General features: G+C 40.0%; 1 protein-coding gene across 2 annotated transcripts; it reads right to left on the reverse strand.

Annotated features, from left to right (window-relative positions):
- Positions 1-975: 975 nt before the first annotated feature.
- Positions 976-17,627, reverse strand: LOC308659253 (bis(5'-adenosyl)-triphosphatase ENPP4-like). Of its 2 annotated transcripts, none has more exons than XM_081312741.1 (4): positions 17,348-17,627; positions 7,601-8,465; positions 6,415-6,585; positions 976-1,645 (listed from the first exon to the last, which is right to left on the reverse strand). In XM_081312741.1, the coding sequence occupies exons 1-4, from the start codon at positions 17,384-17,386 to the stop codon at positions 1,281-1,283; spliced, it is 1,440 nt and encodes a 479-aa protein (XP_081168867.1). In that variant the 5' UTR covers positions 17,387-17,627; the 3' UTR covers positions 976-1,280. The 2 variants fall into 2 exon arrangements, with proteins under 2 accessions (XP_081168867.1, XP_081168868.1); XM_081312742.1 differs by having other exon boundaries at positions 17,280-17,465.
- Positions 17,628-19,479: the final 1,852 nt, after the last annotated feature.

Below are 19,479 nucleotides of genomic sequence, written 5' to 3' on the forward strand. Positions count from 1 at the left end.
TAGTTCTGGATTATTTTTTTACAACAGCTGTTATCAGATAAGTATGGCTGTATCTTCATGGAGTGTTGCAGATTACAAGGATTCCACCATCATTTCTTAAAGAAGGCAAGCAAAGAAACTGAAGTTAAATTTGGAACGCTTGAAATACCAAGGAAAATTATGTGTCCTCCTATGCCTTAAGTATTCACTTCCCCTGAACTCTTAACTTTCAGGATGAAACAGACGAACACAAATGGTATTGCATATTATCTTCCTATTACAAATAATCTACTTTAAATCAAGCAATTATTAGGAATTTAAAAAAACAAATAATCATCACTGCTGAACATGTCAATTAATTGAATATACAGTACAGAACCTTATCACATACAAACTGCAAGCAGCAGAAAGTCATTTTTAACTGTCCCTTTTGCTTTCCAAAACCCTTCTTATAAAACATTTCTTTTGCAGAGTCATTAAAAATATATGTATGTATAATACAATCTTATTGTTAATCCAAACACATGAAACACCTCAATACCTACGGTACCAAAATAGATTGAAAACACCATACCTGTCTAAATAGAGAAAGACATTAAGCTATGTTTAGAATAAGCTTATGAAAGATGATTTAAGATATAATCTATCTGCTTTGGGACATTTATAGTAGTAGTACAACATGCTATTTCTTTTTGCTTGGTGTAGCTTGAAGATATAGCTGCATGAACGGTTTTCTAACAGCTTGAAATAAAGGAAACATCCAGTTTGCAGAGACTGACATAGAGTGCACAGTGCTCTAGAATTATGACTCCTAAATATTAACAGCTTCTAAATTAAACTATTATAGCAACTACTCCCAAAATGGAAAATAAATCTGGATTATTTTCACAATTATAATCTGCTTGATAAAGAATTTCAAGATAGTTTATATTTTTTCCAACCAGTTTCAGGGACATCTGAAATGACAATTCACTGGCTTCAAAAGGGCCTTTACCCTGCCTTTCAAAGCTGTGATCGTTGCTGAAGAGGCAGGAAATGCCACAGTATCTCTAAGCAGTTGTTCATCAAATATATGCAAGCAGATTCACTCACAAATAATCTTATTATCGCTTGAAAATAAATAAGTTTTACTACTAGTAATTTTCTATTATTTTCTATTAGAAAATAAATTCTATTCAAGATTTTTTTCAGAGAGACAATGTTCTTCTATAATTTTGGTGGATCTTTATTAAAGTGCATCATGTTATTAACCAATGTAACTTCTGTATTGTCTTTTCAAAACAAAAGTCAGAACAGAGGTCTTATCCTATTAAAGGATCATCATCATCTTCCTGAAGCTGGAGTCTTGAAAATGGATGTAGAGAAGGAGTTCTGTTCTTTGTGATTATTATAAGGCACATCAGAGTAGTTAATATCATAAAGACAACAATAACTATTACAATCGCTTCAGGAACACTTATGCACCATTGGTCAACTAATAAACACCTGGAATTGCTCAAAGTGCCATTATTGGGTTGGGATTTCAACCCTAAAATATGACACATCATTGGATAAATATCAATAGTACGGATTGAATTTAGTCTGTAATTTTTACGGAAAGCAGGTCCGTGAGCTGCTAAAAATGGCTGCATACTTGGAAGAGTATCATCATAGCCGTGGTCTCCTACTGAAAAATAAAGAAGCCAAGAACTGTTAATGCATTGCAAAGATTTAGCTAAATTATTTTACCTAGTAAATATAATGCTCCCATTACAGAATTATAGCTTAACTGTTTTTTTCAATGTTATTGTTTTCTGCTTGGTTAAAAATACAAGCAGAATATTTAAATTTAATGTTTTAGTTCATTAAACTGTTAAAATTGCATAATCTTCAAAAGTAAAAAAAACAATCTCCAATATAATAAATTTGATATTTAAGAAGATTATGACAAATATATTAACTCCAAAGAAAGTACTTTAACATTATCTCCTATTAAAACAACCTGTTTGTCAAGGTACGAGCTGTGCATATCTCTGTGAGAATACCTTGTCTCGCATCCCCTGCTTGCCACCCCATAGGATAGTCACATAGCACAAATATGCTTCAGGATATTTTTACACTCCTCTCTCAGAACCTAATATTCTATGGACATCCCAATATGCTGGACTTTCCCCTCTTTTTCCTATTTCAGCAAATCTTTCGGTTCCCTGATATGACAATATCAATTGTTTCTCAATGGCCTATTTTGACTACATAAGCATAGTAAAACATTTGAATTTTCTGTTCATGCTTATGATATATTATACTTTAGTTACCAAATCATGTAAAAAACTTTATATGTTAAATTCTAAATTTCACTGTAAAAAGGAAAGATATTAAAGCAATAATTAAGTTTTAAAAAGAGATAAATCTCTTTAGTTTCCTTATCGCATTTATTGGCTATTTCTATAGATCAGCTAAACCTGATTACTGAAATCTCTCCCTCCCAATAGTTACAATCAATATTCTGAGATTGCAGATATATGTGACTTTTTTCCGCCATCAAAATTAAGGTTTCAGCCATGAAGGCGTACAACTGAAGGACATTATGCTAAGGTCTTCATTGTTCAGATTTCACCCCAAAATTTCCTGCTGCTAAACTTTATATCTGTCTAATAGGAGTGTCTGTAAATCCATTGTTTCTCTTCACAATCCTTAGCTTATAAAGCTGGTAATTCTGCTCCAAACTTCTAAATGATATGCTACCTGATTTATAACTGCTAATCATTTTCCCAAGGGAATTTGTTTGGTCCAACATTCATTTCTAAATGTTAATACCATCTCCAGCCTGACCACATGCAACAGTTATGAAGAGATGGTTTCTGTCCATCACTCCCATACACAATTATGCCCACTGTATTTAGTAAGAAAAGGTGACTTAAGGGCTTCATATTTTTGCAATTAGGGCAATCCAGTTTAGTATTCTAAATTTCTGAATACATACAGGTGAAACTCGAAAAATTAGAATATCGTGCAAAAGTTCATTTATTTCAGTAATGCAACTTAAAAGAAGAAACTAATATATAAGACTCATTACATGCAAAGCAAGATAGTTCAAGCCGTGATTTGTCATAATTATGATGATTATGGCGTACAGCTCATGAAAACCCCAAATCCACAATCTCAGAAAATTAGAATATTGTGAAAAGGTGCAATATTCTAGGCTCAAAGTGTCCCACTCTAATCAGCTAATTAAGCCATAACACCTGCAAAGGGTTCCTGAGCCTTTAAATGGTCTCTCAGTCTGGTTCAGTAGGAATCACAATCATGGGGAAGACTGCTGACCTGACAGTTGTGCAGAAAACCATCAATGACACCCTCCGTAAGGAGGGAAAGCCTCAAAAGGTAATTGCAAAAGAAGTTAGATGTTCCCAAGGTGCTGTATCAAAGCACATTAATAGAAAGTTATGTGGAAGGGAAAAGTGTGGGAAAAAAAGGTGCACAAGCAGCAGGGATGACCGCAGCCTGGAGAGGATTGTCAGGAAAAGGCCATTCAAAAGTGTTGGGGACTTTCACAAGGAGTGGACTGAGGCTGGAGTCAGTGCATCAAGAGCCACCACACACAGACGGATCCTGGACATGGGCTTCAAATGTCGTATTCCTCTTGTCAAGCCGCTCCTGAACAACAAACGCCGTCAGAAGCGTTTTACCTGGGCTAAAGAAAAACAGACCTGGTCTGTTGCTCAGTGGTCCAAAGTCCTCTTTTCTGATGAGAGCAACTTTTGCATCTCATTTGGAAACCAAGGACCCAGAGGCTGAAGGAAGAATGGAGAGGCACACACTGCAAGATGCTTGAAGTCCAGTGTGAAGTTTCCACAGTCTGTGTTGATTTGGGGAGCCATGTCATCTGCTGGTGTTGGTCCACTGTGCTTCATTAAGTCCAGGGTCAACGCAGCCATCTACCAGGAGATTTTGGAGCACTTCATGCTTCCTTCCGCAGACGAGCTTTATGGGGATGCTGACTTCATTTTCCAGCAGGACCACACTGCCAAAAGTACCAAAACCTGGTTCAATGACCGTGGGATTACTGTGCTTGATTGGCCAGCAAACTTGCCTGACCTGAACCCCATAGAGAATCTATGGGGCATTGCCAAGAGAAAGATGAGAGACATGAGACCGAACAATGCAGAAGAGCTGAAGGCCGCTATTGAAGCATCCTGGTCTTCCATAACACCTCAGCAGTGCCACAGGCTGATAGCTTCCATGCCATGCTGCATTGAGGCAGTAATTGCTGTAAAAGGGGCCCAAACCAAGTACTGAGTACATATGCATGCTTATACTTTTCAGAGGTCCGATATTGTTCTATGTACGCTCGTTTTGATTGCATGTAATATTCTAATTTTCTGAGATTGTGGATTTGGGGTTTTCATGAGCTGTACGCCATAATCATCACAATTATGACAAATCACGGCTTGAACTATCTTGCTTTGCATGTAATGAGTCTATCTCACAGGTCGGCAACCCGCGGCTCCGGAGCCGCATGCGGCTCTTTGAGCCGTTTCCTGCGGCTCCCAGTCGCCCAGTGCGCGCGCACCTCTTCGAACGGGCAGTGGTGCGCATGCACCTCCCCAAATGGAGAGTGGCACTGCCTGTTCCGAGAGGTGCGCGCGCACCTTTCCAAAGGGCGGAGGTGCGCGTGCACCTCTCCAAACCGCCGCCGTCCCGTTCGGAGACCTGCCGCGTTCGCCTGGCGCGCTCCCCCCTCCCCGGGCCTAGGATGTCCGTGTGCGCGCGCGGGCGACGGTCCCAGCGGGCAGGCTGCGCTGAGCATTACCCAGTTGCCCTAGAAACCAGCAAAAAAGAGGTTGGCGGCCGGTCGGAGAAGGAGGGGTGGGAGAGGGGAGCGATTTGCCCGCAGTCTTTGCGAAGTAGCAGGTTTAGCCGCAGCTTCGCCGGAAGAAACCGATGGGCCCGCTAAAGCACTTGGCGAGCTTTGAGTGTGGGGTGGTGGGGTGAAGAAACCCGACACCGCCTCTGGTCCGGCTTCTCGGGCTCTCTCTCTCTCTCTCTCGAGGGGGGGGACGATCTCGCTGTGCCTCCCACTCTAAGGACCAGCCGGGCAGAGCCACGCAGGTAAGCCCTCCTCCCTCCCTGGGAAAAAAAAAGAAATGCAGCAAGGACGTGCCTGGGGCGGACCTTCGGCATCTTCCCTCTCGTTCCTCCACCCCCGACCGTCCCCCGCTCCCGGTGGATCGAGGCTGGAAAGGAGGGAGCCACAGTCTGGACGTCGTGTAAGGAATAAAGGCGCGTCTAAGAGACAGTCGGGGGTCCTGTAGCTGGCACTAGTGGGGAACTTGTTGTGCTTCATAAGTGCTTGTCCCCTTCTTTCTTCTTATTGTCGCAGCGTTGTTGTTAAGTAATAGTGCTGCTAATGTTATTATCCCATTCCTCCTGGCATTGCACTTGGCCTGGGCTGCATCCCGCAACGAGCAGGTGTGTCTTGCTCTGACAAGAATCTGGGCTGAAATGAGTTTGGACTACAACACTGTCCCCTGATGAGGAAGGAGAGGGGAGTGTGTGGCCGAAGGGGTTGTTTCTTTCTACCCTACATATAGACTTTGATTGATTGATTCGATGGCTGCAGAACTGGCTGCCTGCGTGGGGCAAACAGGCAAACAAAATCACCTCCCTCTGGGTATTTTCCAACTGTGGTGACGCAGTGAGACTGACCTTTCAGGCTTTAGGTGTCTGTCTGCACCATTCTCTCTTGAGGAGAAATTGCATCGCTTTTTTGTGGTTCGGAGACCTGCCGCGTTCGTCAAACATGGAGTGTGCGCACACTCTCCAAACCGCCGCCGCCGTTTGCACAGCTGCCACGTTCGTCCATGTTTGACGAACGCGGCAGGTCTCCGAACGGGACGGCGGCGGCTTGGGAGAGGTGCGCACGCACTCTCCAAACCGCCGCCGTCCCGTTTGCACAGCTGCCGCGTTCGTCCATGTTTGACGAACGCGGCAGGTCTCCGAGCGGGACAGCGCGCACCTCTCCAAAGGGGAGACCCGTCGCCATGCAGGTGCCTCCCATTTTGCGCATGCGCAAAGTGTTTTTTGCACATGCGCGTGAGTGGACGCACGCACGCGCACTTTTTGCGGCTCCCACTTTTTGTTTGTGTGATGGAACCGGTTCTGAGTGGCTCTTTTCCTTTTTCCGGTTGCCGACCCCTGGTCTATCTCATATATTAGTTTCCCCTTTTAAGTTGCATTACTGAAATAAATGAACTTTTGCACAATATTCTAATTTTACGAGTTTCACCTGTAGAATTAAGCAAAATATATTAGTTAAAGAATCTAATCCTTAGTTTTTTCAGATATTTTCAAAAGGTTTCTGTTTTCTAATTCTTCTATGCTCTACATAACTATATCCTCCCCCCATCAGAAAGGGAATTATATATTTTGATTAGTGTTTAAAAAAAAACTTACATCTGGGAAGAGACCCATTCTGTACAATTGTCCAGCCTTCATCTGCAACCAAAATTATTGGCTGAATGCGCTTATTGTGATGGTAATGATATCGCTCTGGAATTTCTTCTTTAAGATAAACCTTCATATAAGGGCTGCAGTTTTTCATTAAGTTATACACGTGTGTCACATCTAAAAAAACAAAGTATTAACAAATGTGTCATTTATCTGTAAAACGTAAAAACTAGTTACTGTGAATATAAAAAGTGCATTCATATTTCCTAAGAGCTCATCTACTATTTTCATATGCTTACTTTCAGAAGTAAAACTATACATTTTTAAATCATTCTTCATTTTAAGAATGTAACAAGGGACATTCTAAACCCAAAATATTATGCATCTGAAATGCTGCATCCTAGTATTTTGAGCTCAGAGTAAAACACTGAATTTTGTCCCCTGTTCAGAACAGTGTGTTTTCAAACATTTTAAATTCTTAAACATTGTAGCATTACAATGTTTTAGAGAATCACGCTACAGGTTTACTTTCCACTAGGCCTCTATGGCTATTTGTTATAGACAGAATATATATATATTAAAAGCTAGTCAAATTTATGGGTATTTTTCAAGTTTTAAAATGATCTCATCAGCATATTCATAAGTATGGTGGTAGTTAACAGTCAATATGGACTATCACCCCACCTTTTATTGCCCTAAAGCAAAAAATGAGAAAGCAAGTGATGTGTTTCAAGTTCCCTAGACCTCTATAGTTCAAGGCTCAAATGCTTGGTATTTGTTATATGTGTAATTATATGTGAAACGTGGAATATTCAAAACTTGATGAATTTGTACTGATGAATGTTTTGAAGTTTGGGTGCTCAGAACAAAATAGCTTTCTTATTTCAATGACTTTTCTATATGCAATAACACATTTAAACAAAGATAATACTAGAAATTTGCAGTGTTAATCATAGTACAGCTTTGTTTACATATTGGTATTAACTAATATGACATGTAAAATTATTATGCTCAGTTGAATAACCACTATAGAGAAAGGAATTCAGTATTTTTCTGATCAGAATCAGTAATCGTAATATTCAACAAATTGAGAAATACGATTAGTGACTTACTCAAGAAATTACATAACTTTGAGAATAAGGTTAGAAGCATTGAATAGTAACAGATTTTACACCATTAAGAACATACTTACTATTTGGCAATATGGCAGCAACTGGGCTTCTGTCTATTAGCAGGTAGCTGCTAGGATCAATGCAATCATCCAATTTGATTAATCTCTCCTGGGAGCACTGTGCCATGCCGTGATCACTTGTAATGATAACATTAATTTCCTCCCACAACTTTGAAACTTTAAGCTTCTCAACAAGGAGGCCAATATGCTTATCTACTTCTTGTAATACTTTACTCATATTCTTAGTATCTTCTGGTCCATACTTGTGTCCACTTGCATCTGGTTCTTCCCAATAAAGAGTAGCAAAAGTGACTAATGGGTTAGAACTATTCAGCCATTCAATAATCTTTTGTACGCGTTCACTGAAGCTTACTGAAGAATTGTATTTCATAAAAAAGTGAGGAAGAGTATCATGAATTTTTACATCTGTGCCAGGCCACATTGCAGAAGCACTTGTTTTGTTCTCCTGCCATTCATTGCTCACCCAAATAGGAATTGCTTCATCCCACCAGAAAGGATCGGTATCATTAAACTGTGAAAAATTCTTCTTTGTATCAATGTCAAACATTTCATTTGCTACAATACCATGGCTTTCTTCATAGAGGCCTGTGACTATACTGTAGTGATTTGGAAAAGTTTTTGTGATGAAAGCATTGGTAACATGTTCTACTAATACACCAGCCTTAATAAAATCCTGGAGATGTGGAAGTTCATATTTCTTCAAATAATCAGCCCTGAAGCCATCAAAAGACACCAGAAGTAATCTTGGCGCTGACTTGCTAACAGATTTACCATTGGAGTAAGAAATTATTCCACTAAAGAGTAGTACTATTACTAAAAAAAGCATTGTGGATAAAATTTCAACATGTATAGGAAACAAGGATACCTGAAAGGAGGAGAAAAAAAGAAATCCCAATTAAGAATTTCAAGCCAAAGAATTATTTTTATCCTAGTCAAGCACTGAACTCAATTTCCAATAAATTTAATTTATATTCTACTTAGGAGAGTTGCTAATTATTATAACTATACATTTCCACATATTTTTCAACTGTGTTTTATACATAGTAGAGACTGGCAACCTAGCAGCCTGGGTTTCTACAAGGCCAAATCCAGTATGAAACCATAGAAGTCTAACAAAATTTCAGTTAATTCCTATATTTTTGTGTGAGATTGCCTACCGAGGGCAGGAAAATCATACCAGTATTTCAAGAGCTCAACCCATTATTATTAAGCAATATAGGATCTGATTTATTTAAGTTTAGTAACTGGTTACAAAGTAACAATTCAGAAGTTGAGATATGGACAGTATAAGCCTTACTATTTTACTACCATATTTCTTTTATGTTGAACCTGATCTGATTGCTATATCTTAATTTCTTGCAAAAGTTATTCTTTCTATAACACCATTTCCAATCTATTCATTTCATCTTTTTAAACTTCAAATTAGAAGTTACACATAAAAATTAAGTTCTGAAGAACTACTACTTACATATGGCTAGAGTACAGAAATGTAACTTAACAGAAAAATTAGTGTGGGCATAAAGTTACCCCACAGGGCTGCTGCTGCAGGGAAAACAGGAGGTAGGAATATTATGTATGCCACCTAGAGTTTTATAAAAATAAAAGTGTATATTATTAATAGTTATTTTTGTTTTTGCTTTCTTCATAAATTAGGGTATTTCTATTTTTAACAGTTGTTGTTAGCTGCAAAGTCATGTCCGACCCATCGCGACCCCATGGACGTTCCTCCAGGCCTTCCTGTCCTCTACCATCTTCTGGAGTCCATTTAAGCTCACGCCTACTGCTTCAGTGACTCCATCCAGCCACCTCATTCTCTGTCGTCCCCTTCTTCTCTTGCCCTCAATCTTTCCCAGCATTAGGCTCTTCTCCAGTGAGTCCGTCCTTCTCATTACGTGACCAAAGTATTTGAGTTTCAACTTCAGGATCTGGCCTTCTAAAGAGCAGTCAGAGTTGATCTCCTCTAGGACTGACTGGTTTGAACACCTTTCAGTCCAAGGGACTCGCAGGAGTCTTCTCCAGCACCATAGTTCAAAGGCCTCAATTCTTTGGCACTCAGCCTTTCTTATGGTCCAACTTTCACTGCCATACATTGCAACTGGGAAGACCATAGCCTTGACTATACGCACTTTTGTTGACAGGGTGATGTCTCTGCTTTTTAGTGTGCTGTCTAGATTTGCCATTGCTTTCCTCCACAGGAGTAAGCATCTTTTAATTTCTTGGCTACAGTCCCCATCTGCAGTGATCTTGGAGCCCAGGAAAATAAAATCTGTCACTACCTCCATTTCTTCCCCATCTATTTGCCAGGAATTGAGAGGGCCGGATGCCATAATCTTGGTTTTAATGTTAAGTTTCAACCCAACTTTTGCACTCTCCTTCTTCACCCGCAACAAGAGGCTCTTTAGTTCTTCACTTTCTGCCATTAGAGTGGTATCATCTGAATATCTTAGGTTGTTGATATTTCTCCCAGCAATTTTAATTCCAACTTTTGATTCATCTAGCCCTGCCTTTCTCATGATGTGCTCTGCATATAAGTTAAATAGGCAGGGCGACCGTATACAGCCTTGCCGGACTCCTTTCCCAATTTTGAACCAATCAGTGGTTCTGTGTCTAGTTCTCACTGTTGCTTCTCGGCCCACATATAGGTTTCTCAAGAGACAAATAAAATGGTCTGGTACACCCATCTCTTTTTGAACTTGCCACAGTTTCTTGTGATCCACACAATCAAAGGCTTTAGCATAGCAGAAGTAGATGTTTCTCTGGAAGCAGAAGTAGATGTTTCTCTGGAACTCTCTAGCTTTCTCCATGATCCAGCGTATGTTGGCAATTTGATCTCTAGTTCCCCTGCCTCTTCGAAATCCTGCCTGTGCTTCTGGTAGTTCTTGATCCACATACTGCTGGAGTCTAGCTTGTAGGATTTTAAGCATAACTTTACTAGCATGAGAAATGAGTGCAATGGTGCGATAGTTTGAACATTCTTTGGCACTGCCTTTCTTTGGAATTGGAATGTAAACTGATCTTTTCCAATCCTGTGGCCACTGTTGAGTTTTCCAAATTTGCTAGCAAATTGAGTGTAGCGCTTTTACTGCATCGTCTTTTAAGATTTTGAATAGCTCAGCTAGAATACTGTCACCTCCACTAGCTTTGTTGTTGCTCAGCTTTTCTAAGGCCCACTTCACTTCACATTCTAGGATGTCTGGCTCAAGGTCAGTGACCACCTCATCGTGGTTAGCAGGGACGTTAAGCTCATTCTTGTATAGTTCTTCTGTGTAATTTTGCCACCTCTTCTTAATCTCTTCTGCCTCTGTTAGGTCCCTGCCATTTTGGTCCTTTATCATGCCCATTTTTGCATGAAACGCTCCCTTCATCTCTCCAATTTTCTTGAAGAGCTCTCTGGTCCTCCCTATTCTATTGTTTTCTTCTATTTCTTTGCACTGTTCATTTAAGAAGGCATTCTTACCTCTTCTAGCTATTCTCTGGAATTCTGCATTCAATTGGGCATATCTTTCTTTTTTTTTCCTTGCCTTTCGCTTCCCTCCTTTCCTCAGCTATTTGCAAAGCTTCCTCAAGACAGCCATTTTGCTTTCTTGCATTTCTTTTTCTTTGGGATGGTTTTAGTTGCTACCTCTTGTATAATGTTGTGAACCTCTGTGCATAGTTCTTCAGGCACTCTGTCTATCAGATCTAATTCCTTAAATCTATTTGTCACCTCTACTGTATATTCAACAGGGAAATGATTTAATTCATACCTGAGTGGCCTAGTGCTTTTCCCTACTTTCTTCAGTTTAAGCCTAAACCTTGCAACAAGAAGCTCCTGGTCTGACCCACAGTCAGCTCCTGGTCTTGTTTTTACTGACTGTATAGAGCTTCTCCATCTTTGGCTGCAGAGCACATAGTCAATCTGATTTCTGTGTTGACCATATGGTGATGTCCATGTGTAGAACCATCTCGTGGGTTGTTGGAAAAGATTGTTTGCTATGACCATTGTATTCTCTTGACAAAATTCTATCAGCCTGTGTCCTGCTTCATTTTGTACTCCAAGGCCAAACTTGCCTGTTATTCCAGTTATCTTTTGGCTTCCTACTTTAGCATTCCAATCCCACATGATAAGGACATCATTTTTTGGTGTTAGTTCTATAAGGTGCTGTAGGGCTTCATAGAACCGGTCAATTTCATCCTCTTCAGCACCGGTGGTTGGGGCATAGACTTGGACTTCTGTGATATTGAATGGTTTGCCTTGGATTCGAACTGAGCTCATTCTGTCATTTTGGGGATTGTATCCCAGTATTGCTTTTCCTACTCTTTTATTGACTATGAAGGCTACTCCTTTTCTTCTGAGGGATTCTTGCCCACAGTAGTATACCTGATGGTCATCTGAATTAAATTCACCCATTCCTGTCCATTTTAGTTCACTGATTCCTAAGATGTCGATGTTTAGTCTTGTCATCACTTGTTTGACCAAGTCCAGCTTTCCTTGATTCATGGATCTTACATTCCAGGTTCCTATGGAGAAAAAAATCTTTACAGCATCGGACTTTCCTTTCACCACCAGATACATCCACAGCTGAGCGTCCTTCCGACTTTGGCCCAGTCGCTTCATTCTTTCTGGCGCTACTAGTACTAGCCCTCTGCTCTTCCCCAGTAGCATATTGGACGCCTTCCGACCTGAGGGGCTCATCTTCCAGCGTTATATCATTTTGCCTTTTGGTACTGTCCATACTGTTTTCATGGCAAAGATACTGGAGTGGGTTGCCATTTCCTTCTCCAGTGGATCACATTTTGTCAGAACTCTCTGCTATGACCTGTCCGTCTTGGGCGGCCCTGCACGGCATAGCTCATAGCTTCATTGAATTACGCAAGCCCCTTCGCCACGACAAGGCAGTAATCCATGAAGGGGACTTTTTTAACAGATTTAGTTTAAATATATCACAGATATTATATTATTTATATAATATATAAATTATATTTATATAACATATTATAAATATGCCGCTCTAGGGCATTGCATGCCAAAATAAAGTGATACACAAGACAGTTTTTCCCCCTTGTGCCATCACTCTTCTGAACACCTAATTATCACAGTACTGTTTTATGTCTAAGAATATTTATCCATGTAGTATTGCGGTAATTATTATTATCTCTCTCATCTTTTCTACTACTTCCTCCTATTGGTATCTTATGAATATATTACTTTGCTGTTTGTATGTATACTGAGAGCTTACGAATTGGATATAAATTCCTTGTACGTCCAATTACACTTAGCCAATAAAGTATATTCTAATCTAGTCTAGTCTCATCTAGTCTGTAATATTACTGAAACCCAAATAGGACAAACTATAGGTAATTCTCAATTTACAACCAGTTGGATAACCACTGTTCAAAGATACAACAGATTTTTAAAAAGCTACTTATGACCTATGTCCGTGGTGGCAAACCTATGGTACGTGTTACAGGTGGCATGCAGAGCCCTCTCTGTGGGCACGCGTGCCATCACCCCAGTCCTAGGCCTTCAGCTGGGTTTTATAAAACATTTTCACTTTAGGCCTCCACCACTGTGTGCAAAAAAAAAAAAAAGAGGTTCAATCAATCAATCAATTTCAACTTTTCACACACAAAAAATATCTCGCTAAGTTGGAATTTATTGATTGAACCTTTTAGTCTCACCCAGTCTGCCGTTACCACTGCAACCACGCCCACCCAATGGGCCATGCCGACCCAATTGGCCATGCCCACCCAGCACCCAATGATACATATGTGGGTTTTGAGTTGCACTTTGGGCACTTGGTTTCTAAAAGGTTCGCCATCACTGCCCTAAGTTATAACTGCTGCACAATGCCCTGTGGTCATGTTTTGGGTCCTTGGCAACCAGCTTGCCTTTATGACCAGTTTCAGCGTACCACTTTCACAGGATATCAGTTTGCAACTTTGGTAGCTTTCTGGCAAGAAACTACCATTGGATATGCTGGATCTAGTTTATGACCAAATAGTTTGCTTAATGACTTATTGTAACTCAATGTAAAAATGGTCATAAAATCAAGTCAGGTCACAATGGTAATCCACTTAATGACTATGACTTGCAATCATAATTCCAAGCCCAATTGTGATTGTAAGTTGAAGACCAACTATATATCCTCACTGACATTAAAACATATTCTTTCAAAAATGTTACTATCCAAAGCAAAGCCTGTAATTTTTGATAGCGTTATATGCACCTATGGCCAAGCCTGCAAACACTTTCAAGAGGTAATTGCTCAATAAAAAAAATAAGATAGTGCCGGAAAACATAAGTAGTTGCTTGTCTGTATACTAAATGGCATATATTAATGTGGCACTTTTGTTTAATTTTGTTTTGAATGAACAACAGAATCTATATACAGGTACTCCTTGACTTGCAACAGTTCATTTAGTGACTGTTCGAAGTTACAACAGCTCTGGAAAAAAGTGACGTATGATTGTTTTTCACACTTACAACCACTGCAGCATCCCCATGGTCATGGGATCAAAATTCAGACACTTGGCAACTGACTCATATTTATGACGGTTGCAGTGTCCAGGGGGTCATGGGATGACCTTTTGTAACTTTCTGACAAGCAAAGTCAATGGGGAAGCCAGTGTTATTCATGAACACCTGCACTCATTCGCTTAACAACTGTCACAAGCTAGGTCATAAAACGGGCAAAGTTCACTTAACAAATGTCTGACTTAGCAACAGAAATTTTGGGCTCAACCATGGTTGTAAGTTGAGGACTATCTGTACATTCCTGTAGCAGAGGTCAACAATATGGCATTCACATAGGATTCAGAGAGATACAGTGGATGCAGAATTCTCAAGTATCTACTGGGTCTCTCAAAAGTAATTTTTTATTACCCTCCCACCAGTCCCTATCTTGCAAGATGCCCCAAATGAATTGGAATCCTGCCATATAAAAGCATAAAGAATACACTGGCTTTATTATGGTCTTAAATCAGAACAGAAATCCTGATTATAAACAGTAAAATTATGAGGGCATTGATAAGGTTAGTCAATGCCAACTTCTATATTCTAATTAAGAGTTTCTTAAAACATATCTTAGGACTCTCTCAGAAATTTGAAGAATCAAAATGATTTGAAAAGTTTATACTGAAAAATACAATATTTAAATCCCATTACACAATTGTGAGAAGCAGCTACATACAGTATCATGCATGAAATTTAAAGGCTATCCCAAGGTCTACCTGAGTCAGCAATAACTGAACAAATACTTTTTGCCATTTGGATTTTGCCCATGTGAATTTAAGAGAATTTATATAGAAATTAAGCAAATGTGGTGCCAAAATAACTCCCCTTGGCAGTTATATTTGGTTTTGAGAACTATTTGGAATGGCTGCATTTTACTCTGAATAAAAGTTTGTTCTGTCAAAAAAGCTTATCAAAACCAATTTTTTATCCATGGAGGAATTCTTGAATTTATCCCACACGTGTACTCATGAAACAGAATCAAAGGCTGCCTTGAACACCAAAAGTGCCACAAATGGCTACTTTTACTACCAGTGTATTTGTCTATTATATCCTGTGAAATCATATAATGATCTACCATGGATCTTTGTTCTCTTAAAACAGGGGTGTCAAACTCAATTTCATTGAGGGCCACATCAGCATTGCGTTTGCCCTCAAGGGGCCGGGTGGGTGTGGCCTGGGTGGGTGTGGCCTACTGGGTGGGCGTGGCCAGCTTTACATCATTCGAATCAAGGGTGCCTATGGGGACCTGGGCAGGAGTGGGACAGATCTGAGGGTCTCTGGCAGAAGGACGGTCTCTGGGCCAGGGCCAAGGCAGTGGGGGCCGTTCCCTCACTGTTTCCAGGATGGCTTCGCGGGCCACATGAAACCACTTCGCGGGCCGGATCTGGCCCCCGGGCCTTGTGTTTGACATGTCTGTCTTAAAACTATTTGCTCATGCCTGGGAATATTATTTCATTCCTGCAAATCACGAAATGTACAACACAGATGTTTAGCACTTAGTTTGTGGATAATATATAGCAAGCTAATTAATTTATGATTTAAAGCTTGCTTTCTATTACCATTCTTTACAAAACTGGAACCATATCGTCCACGCACACAGCAATTCCATCTGACTAGATGTGGGGTCTCTGAAAAGGTACTGTGGGAAGAATCCAGAGAAAGAAATACTTTGGGAAATATTAAAAAGGCAGAATATATTTCCCCAAAGGATTTTAAAGACAGAAACCAACCAACCCCCCCCCCCTCTCTGCCCCAAACAGAAACCAGGTCTGCAGAAATGCAGATGTGATAATCTTGTCAGAAAGACTGGAGCCAGGAAGCTGGGATTAGAAAGGAAGATCCCTAGAATCAACAATCCCTCACACCAAAAAATCCAAGAGTCATCAGTCACAGCCCCAGGGAAGCAGGATATGACCTTCGGGATGTAATAGGATTAACCCACCACCATCAGAATACCAGAAAGGCTCAGGTTCATGCCACAGGAACAACTCCAAACAAAAGCCCAAGAAGGTTAAAAAAAAACCCCACTCACTACTACATGTGGTCAGTTTTTTCCAGAGCCATCTTTCTGTCTAGCTCTCCTCTTCAATAAACTACAACCTTCTTTCTAAAGCAGTCTTCATGTTGTTTATTTCTGGCTTGGACTGGACCCTGATGATTTTTCCTTCAACAGTACTCTGATTAGAGCATTGGCAATCATATGGGAAGGGCTTGTGTAATACTGGAGGATCTTCACCAAGAAATTTAGCTACCAAGTTATTAAAAGTGGGATGTAATCCTTCGTTTACAAAACATTCAAAAGTTTCCATAATAGTAACAGTCTTTTAAATAAATTAAAACATGAGAAATATATAATGCATGAGAATTATAAAACTACTAGTATTTTTCATAAACATAATGGAAATAAAACTTTAATCCAGTGGAGGTAGTTTATGAAGTTAGGCTAAGAGTATGATGATTTATAAAACAATAGAAAGGGCAATTGCAGTAAAAAAAATGATATACAGGAACAGTTAAATTGTTTCATTTTATACAAATACTTTTTTCCTTCTTACTCCATTCCTTTTTTTGCCTGCTTAAGTTTTACTTTACTTTCTCATTTATTTATTTATTTATTTGATTTATATACCGCCCTTCTCCCGAAGGACTCAGGGCGGTGTACAGGGCAATAGAAATAAGAATACAGGATACAAGATTTAAAGTTAAATGATTGTGCCCAATGTAGTAAGTTAATTTATTTAAAGTAGTATATTTAAAGTAGTATATCAAGAATAAACTATTTTATACTTGGCTTATAATATACGCTTGGCTCCAAATTCCCAACATGAAAATAAACCTATTTCCAACAACTGACATTCATCTACATTCATAAACAAAATAATGCCCAAACTATAGTTGCAATATTTTCTTCACGTCGGAGTAGTGTCACATTCAAGCCATATTAGTAAGAGGAAGTGAACAACAACAACAAAAAGTCCTTTGTCATTTGGTCATTGGCGTTTTCTAGATTTCAGCGAATGTAATGCCCACGTTTGCCTCATCTATAGCGGTCACAGCCAGGAAAGAGACTCCACCCGTGAAGAGGAGGTGGTCACGGCCTCCCCCCCGCCCCATAACGAACCGCAGGGGAGCCTCAGCTCCTTGAAGCTCTCCTCTTACCAGAAGACAATATCCCATACCTACCCACGGGGCAAGAGGTAGATACTACCGCGAGGAAAGGAAGCGCCCCACAGCCCGTCGTTCCTACTCACTCGTAACAAGGCAGGTCCAACACTTTCCCACCCCAGCATGGACGCGCATGCGCCGTTAAATAGCCGCCGCGAAACACCAACGGCCGGCGGGTTCGGCCACAAGTCAGCGCCGACAACTACGAAAGAAGGGGCCGCTTAGTCTGAGGAATCTTTTCTTTCGAGCTCTGATTGGTCACTAGGCGACATTGTAGTGAAGCGGCCGCCCGTTTGAGTCGGAGAAGCAGGTGCACGGCGGGCGAGGCTTTGGGACGCGCAAAGGACGGAACTATTGGCGGGGGGCGGCGCTTAAAGAAAGAGGCGGGACAGGCGATAAGGAAATAGCAATACGAGCCTACCAGTTTAGGATTGCGTAGTTGCATTGTGGCGACGTCAGGAGCTGTTGAAAGCTGTTATTGTAGCGAAATCTTGCAAAGCAACGGCAGGGCGGGCGGGCATTCCGGCTCAGTTCTCTAGTCTAGCCCAGGGGTAGGCAAACTCGGCTCTTTTATGACTCATGGACTTCAACTCCCAGAATTCCTGAGCCAGCCAAGCTGGCTCAGGAATTCTGGGAGTTGAAGTCCATGAGTCATAAAAGAGCCGAGGTTGCCTACCCCTGGTCTAGCCGGTCCAATGTATTACATTTCCCGATAAAGCTGTTTTTTTCTTGATAGAACTACTCCTGCGGTTATTAACATTTCAGCAAATTTCGTTATCTTATTTCGTCGGGCTTCGTAAGGAATGGAGCGCCAAACAGATTGCTAGTGAAATTTTATGTACTGTATGATAAAACACGGAGCGGATGGTAATAAAGAAAAATCAATAGGATTCCAAAAAAAAAAAAAAGCTGGAGAACGTGGAAATGCGGATGCGCTTATCCACAGGTGAAGAGGAATTGGATAAACCTGGAAAGTAATGAGTTCACACTGTAAATCTAGCTGTGTTCGGTATTTCAAGAGATTTTATTAACAATATTGTCTTCCTGCTTGAGGAAAGAAAACTCCATTTGTAGAGAAAAAAAAATCTAAGCTCCATTCCCATAACATGTTAATGTCAGAACAACCATTTGGGTAAAATAATTACGTGAAACCCATATTTTGGCACTGGAGTTAGATTAACAAAGGCACTTTTCTAGCCATAGCTACATGCTGTGCTCTAAAAAACTGTCCCTTTTAATGACTACTTTAAGCTTTCACCAACAGTATAACACCAGTTTCCAAATGTCATAATTATGGCAGGAAGCCAAATTCTAATGTTAGATAAGATGCTAGCATGAATTTGGGTACAAGACTCTTATAATACCTCTCAAAATGCAATTTTGTAAGAAGTTCAATTCATTGGCAATCTGTTCCCCAAACCATTATCCCAAGCAATACATATTGTAAAAATTTGCTCACAATCAGTTTGAGCATAAGTTCCACCTATTGCCTCCACTGCTGAACCAGTACTTAATGTATGTTATTTGATATAACAATAATAGTAATAATAATAATGATGTTGGAAGGGACCTTGGAGGTCCAAAGTAGTGTTTTAATCAAGTCAGACTTTCAGTTTATAGTGTTATGTCATAAGCATTTGTAAGTGCTAACAATCAAATTCATAAGTCACCCCAATCTGAAATTCCCAAAAATGATGCTCAATCTTTGTTGTTTGGTTGATAGTTGTCCATCTTGTTTTCCCCAAAGTATTGTAGCCAGAAGCTCTGGTGTGTTCATGGTTTCCGACCTTGGCTTCCTTCAAAACTACAAGCGGTGGTGGTTCACATATTAAAAGTATATGTTGGTAGTTAGAATTCTTCAGCATGGACAAAAATGAGTCATTTGGTTTTTGCTTGTCTTTTTATTTTTTTATAATTTAAATTTAATATTTTGCTATTTTAATATTATCTTATTAAATGATAATTTAGATCAGATATCATAATATTGTTACTAGAGTTATAGTCCACATTTTTCTGAATATAGTGTACATAGCATTTCTCTCATATAGTGGTCAACACAACAACAACCTAGTGAAGTAGGATATGAAGAAGAAAAGTGACTGGTCCAAAGTCTCTTAGTGAGCTTCTGTGGCTGAGGGTAGACTAGAAAGCCAGGACTCTCAGCTCCTGGTGCAACATCCTCACTACTATACTAACACAATAATAATTTTTCAGTTTC

The sequence above is a fragment of the Vipera berus genome (genome assembly GCF_964194415.1).
Source record: "Vipera berus genome assembly, chromosome: 1".
Classification (NCBI taxonomy): Eukaryota; Metazoa; Chordata; class Lepidosauria; order Squamata; family Viperidae; genus Vipera; species Vipera berus.

Bases quoted from the DNA above. Each gene is read 5' to 3' on its own strand.
- LOC308659253 (XM_081312741.1), bottom strand. From the start codon at position 17,386: ATGCTGGGGTGGGAAAGTGTTGGACCTGCCTTGTTACGA. The intron at 8,466-17,347 runs GTGAGTAGGAAC...TCCTCCTTTCAG, and splicing joins TTGGACCTGCCTTGTTACGA to GTATCCTTGTTTCCTATACA. The intron at 6,586-7,600 runs GTAAGTATGTTC...TTGTTTTTTTAG, and splicing joins TGCTGCCATATTGCCAAATA to ATGTGACACACGTGTATAAC.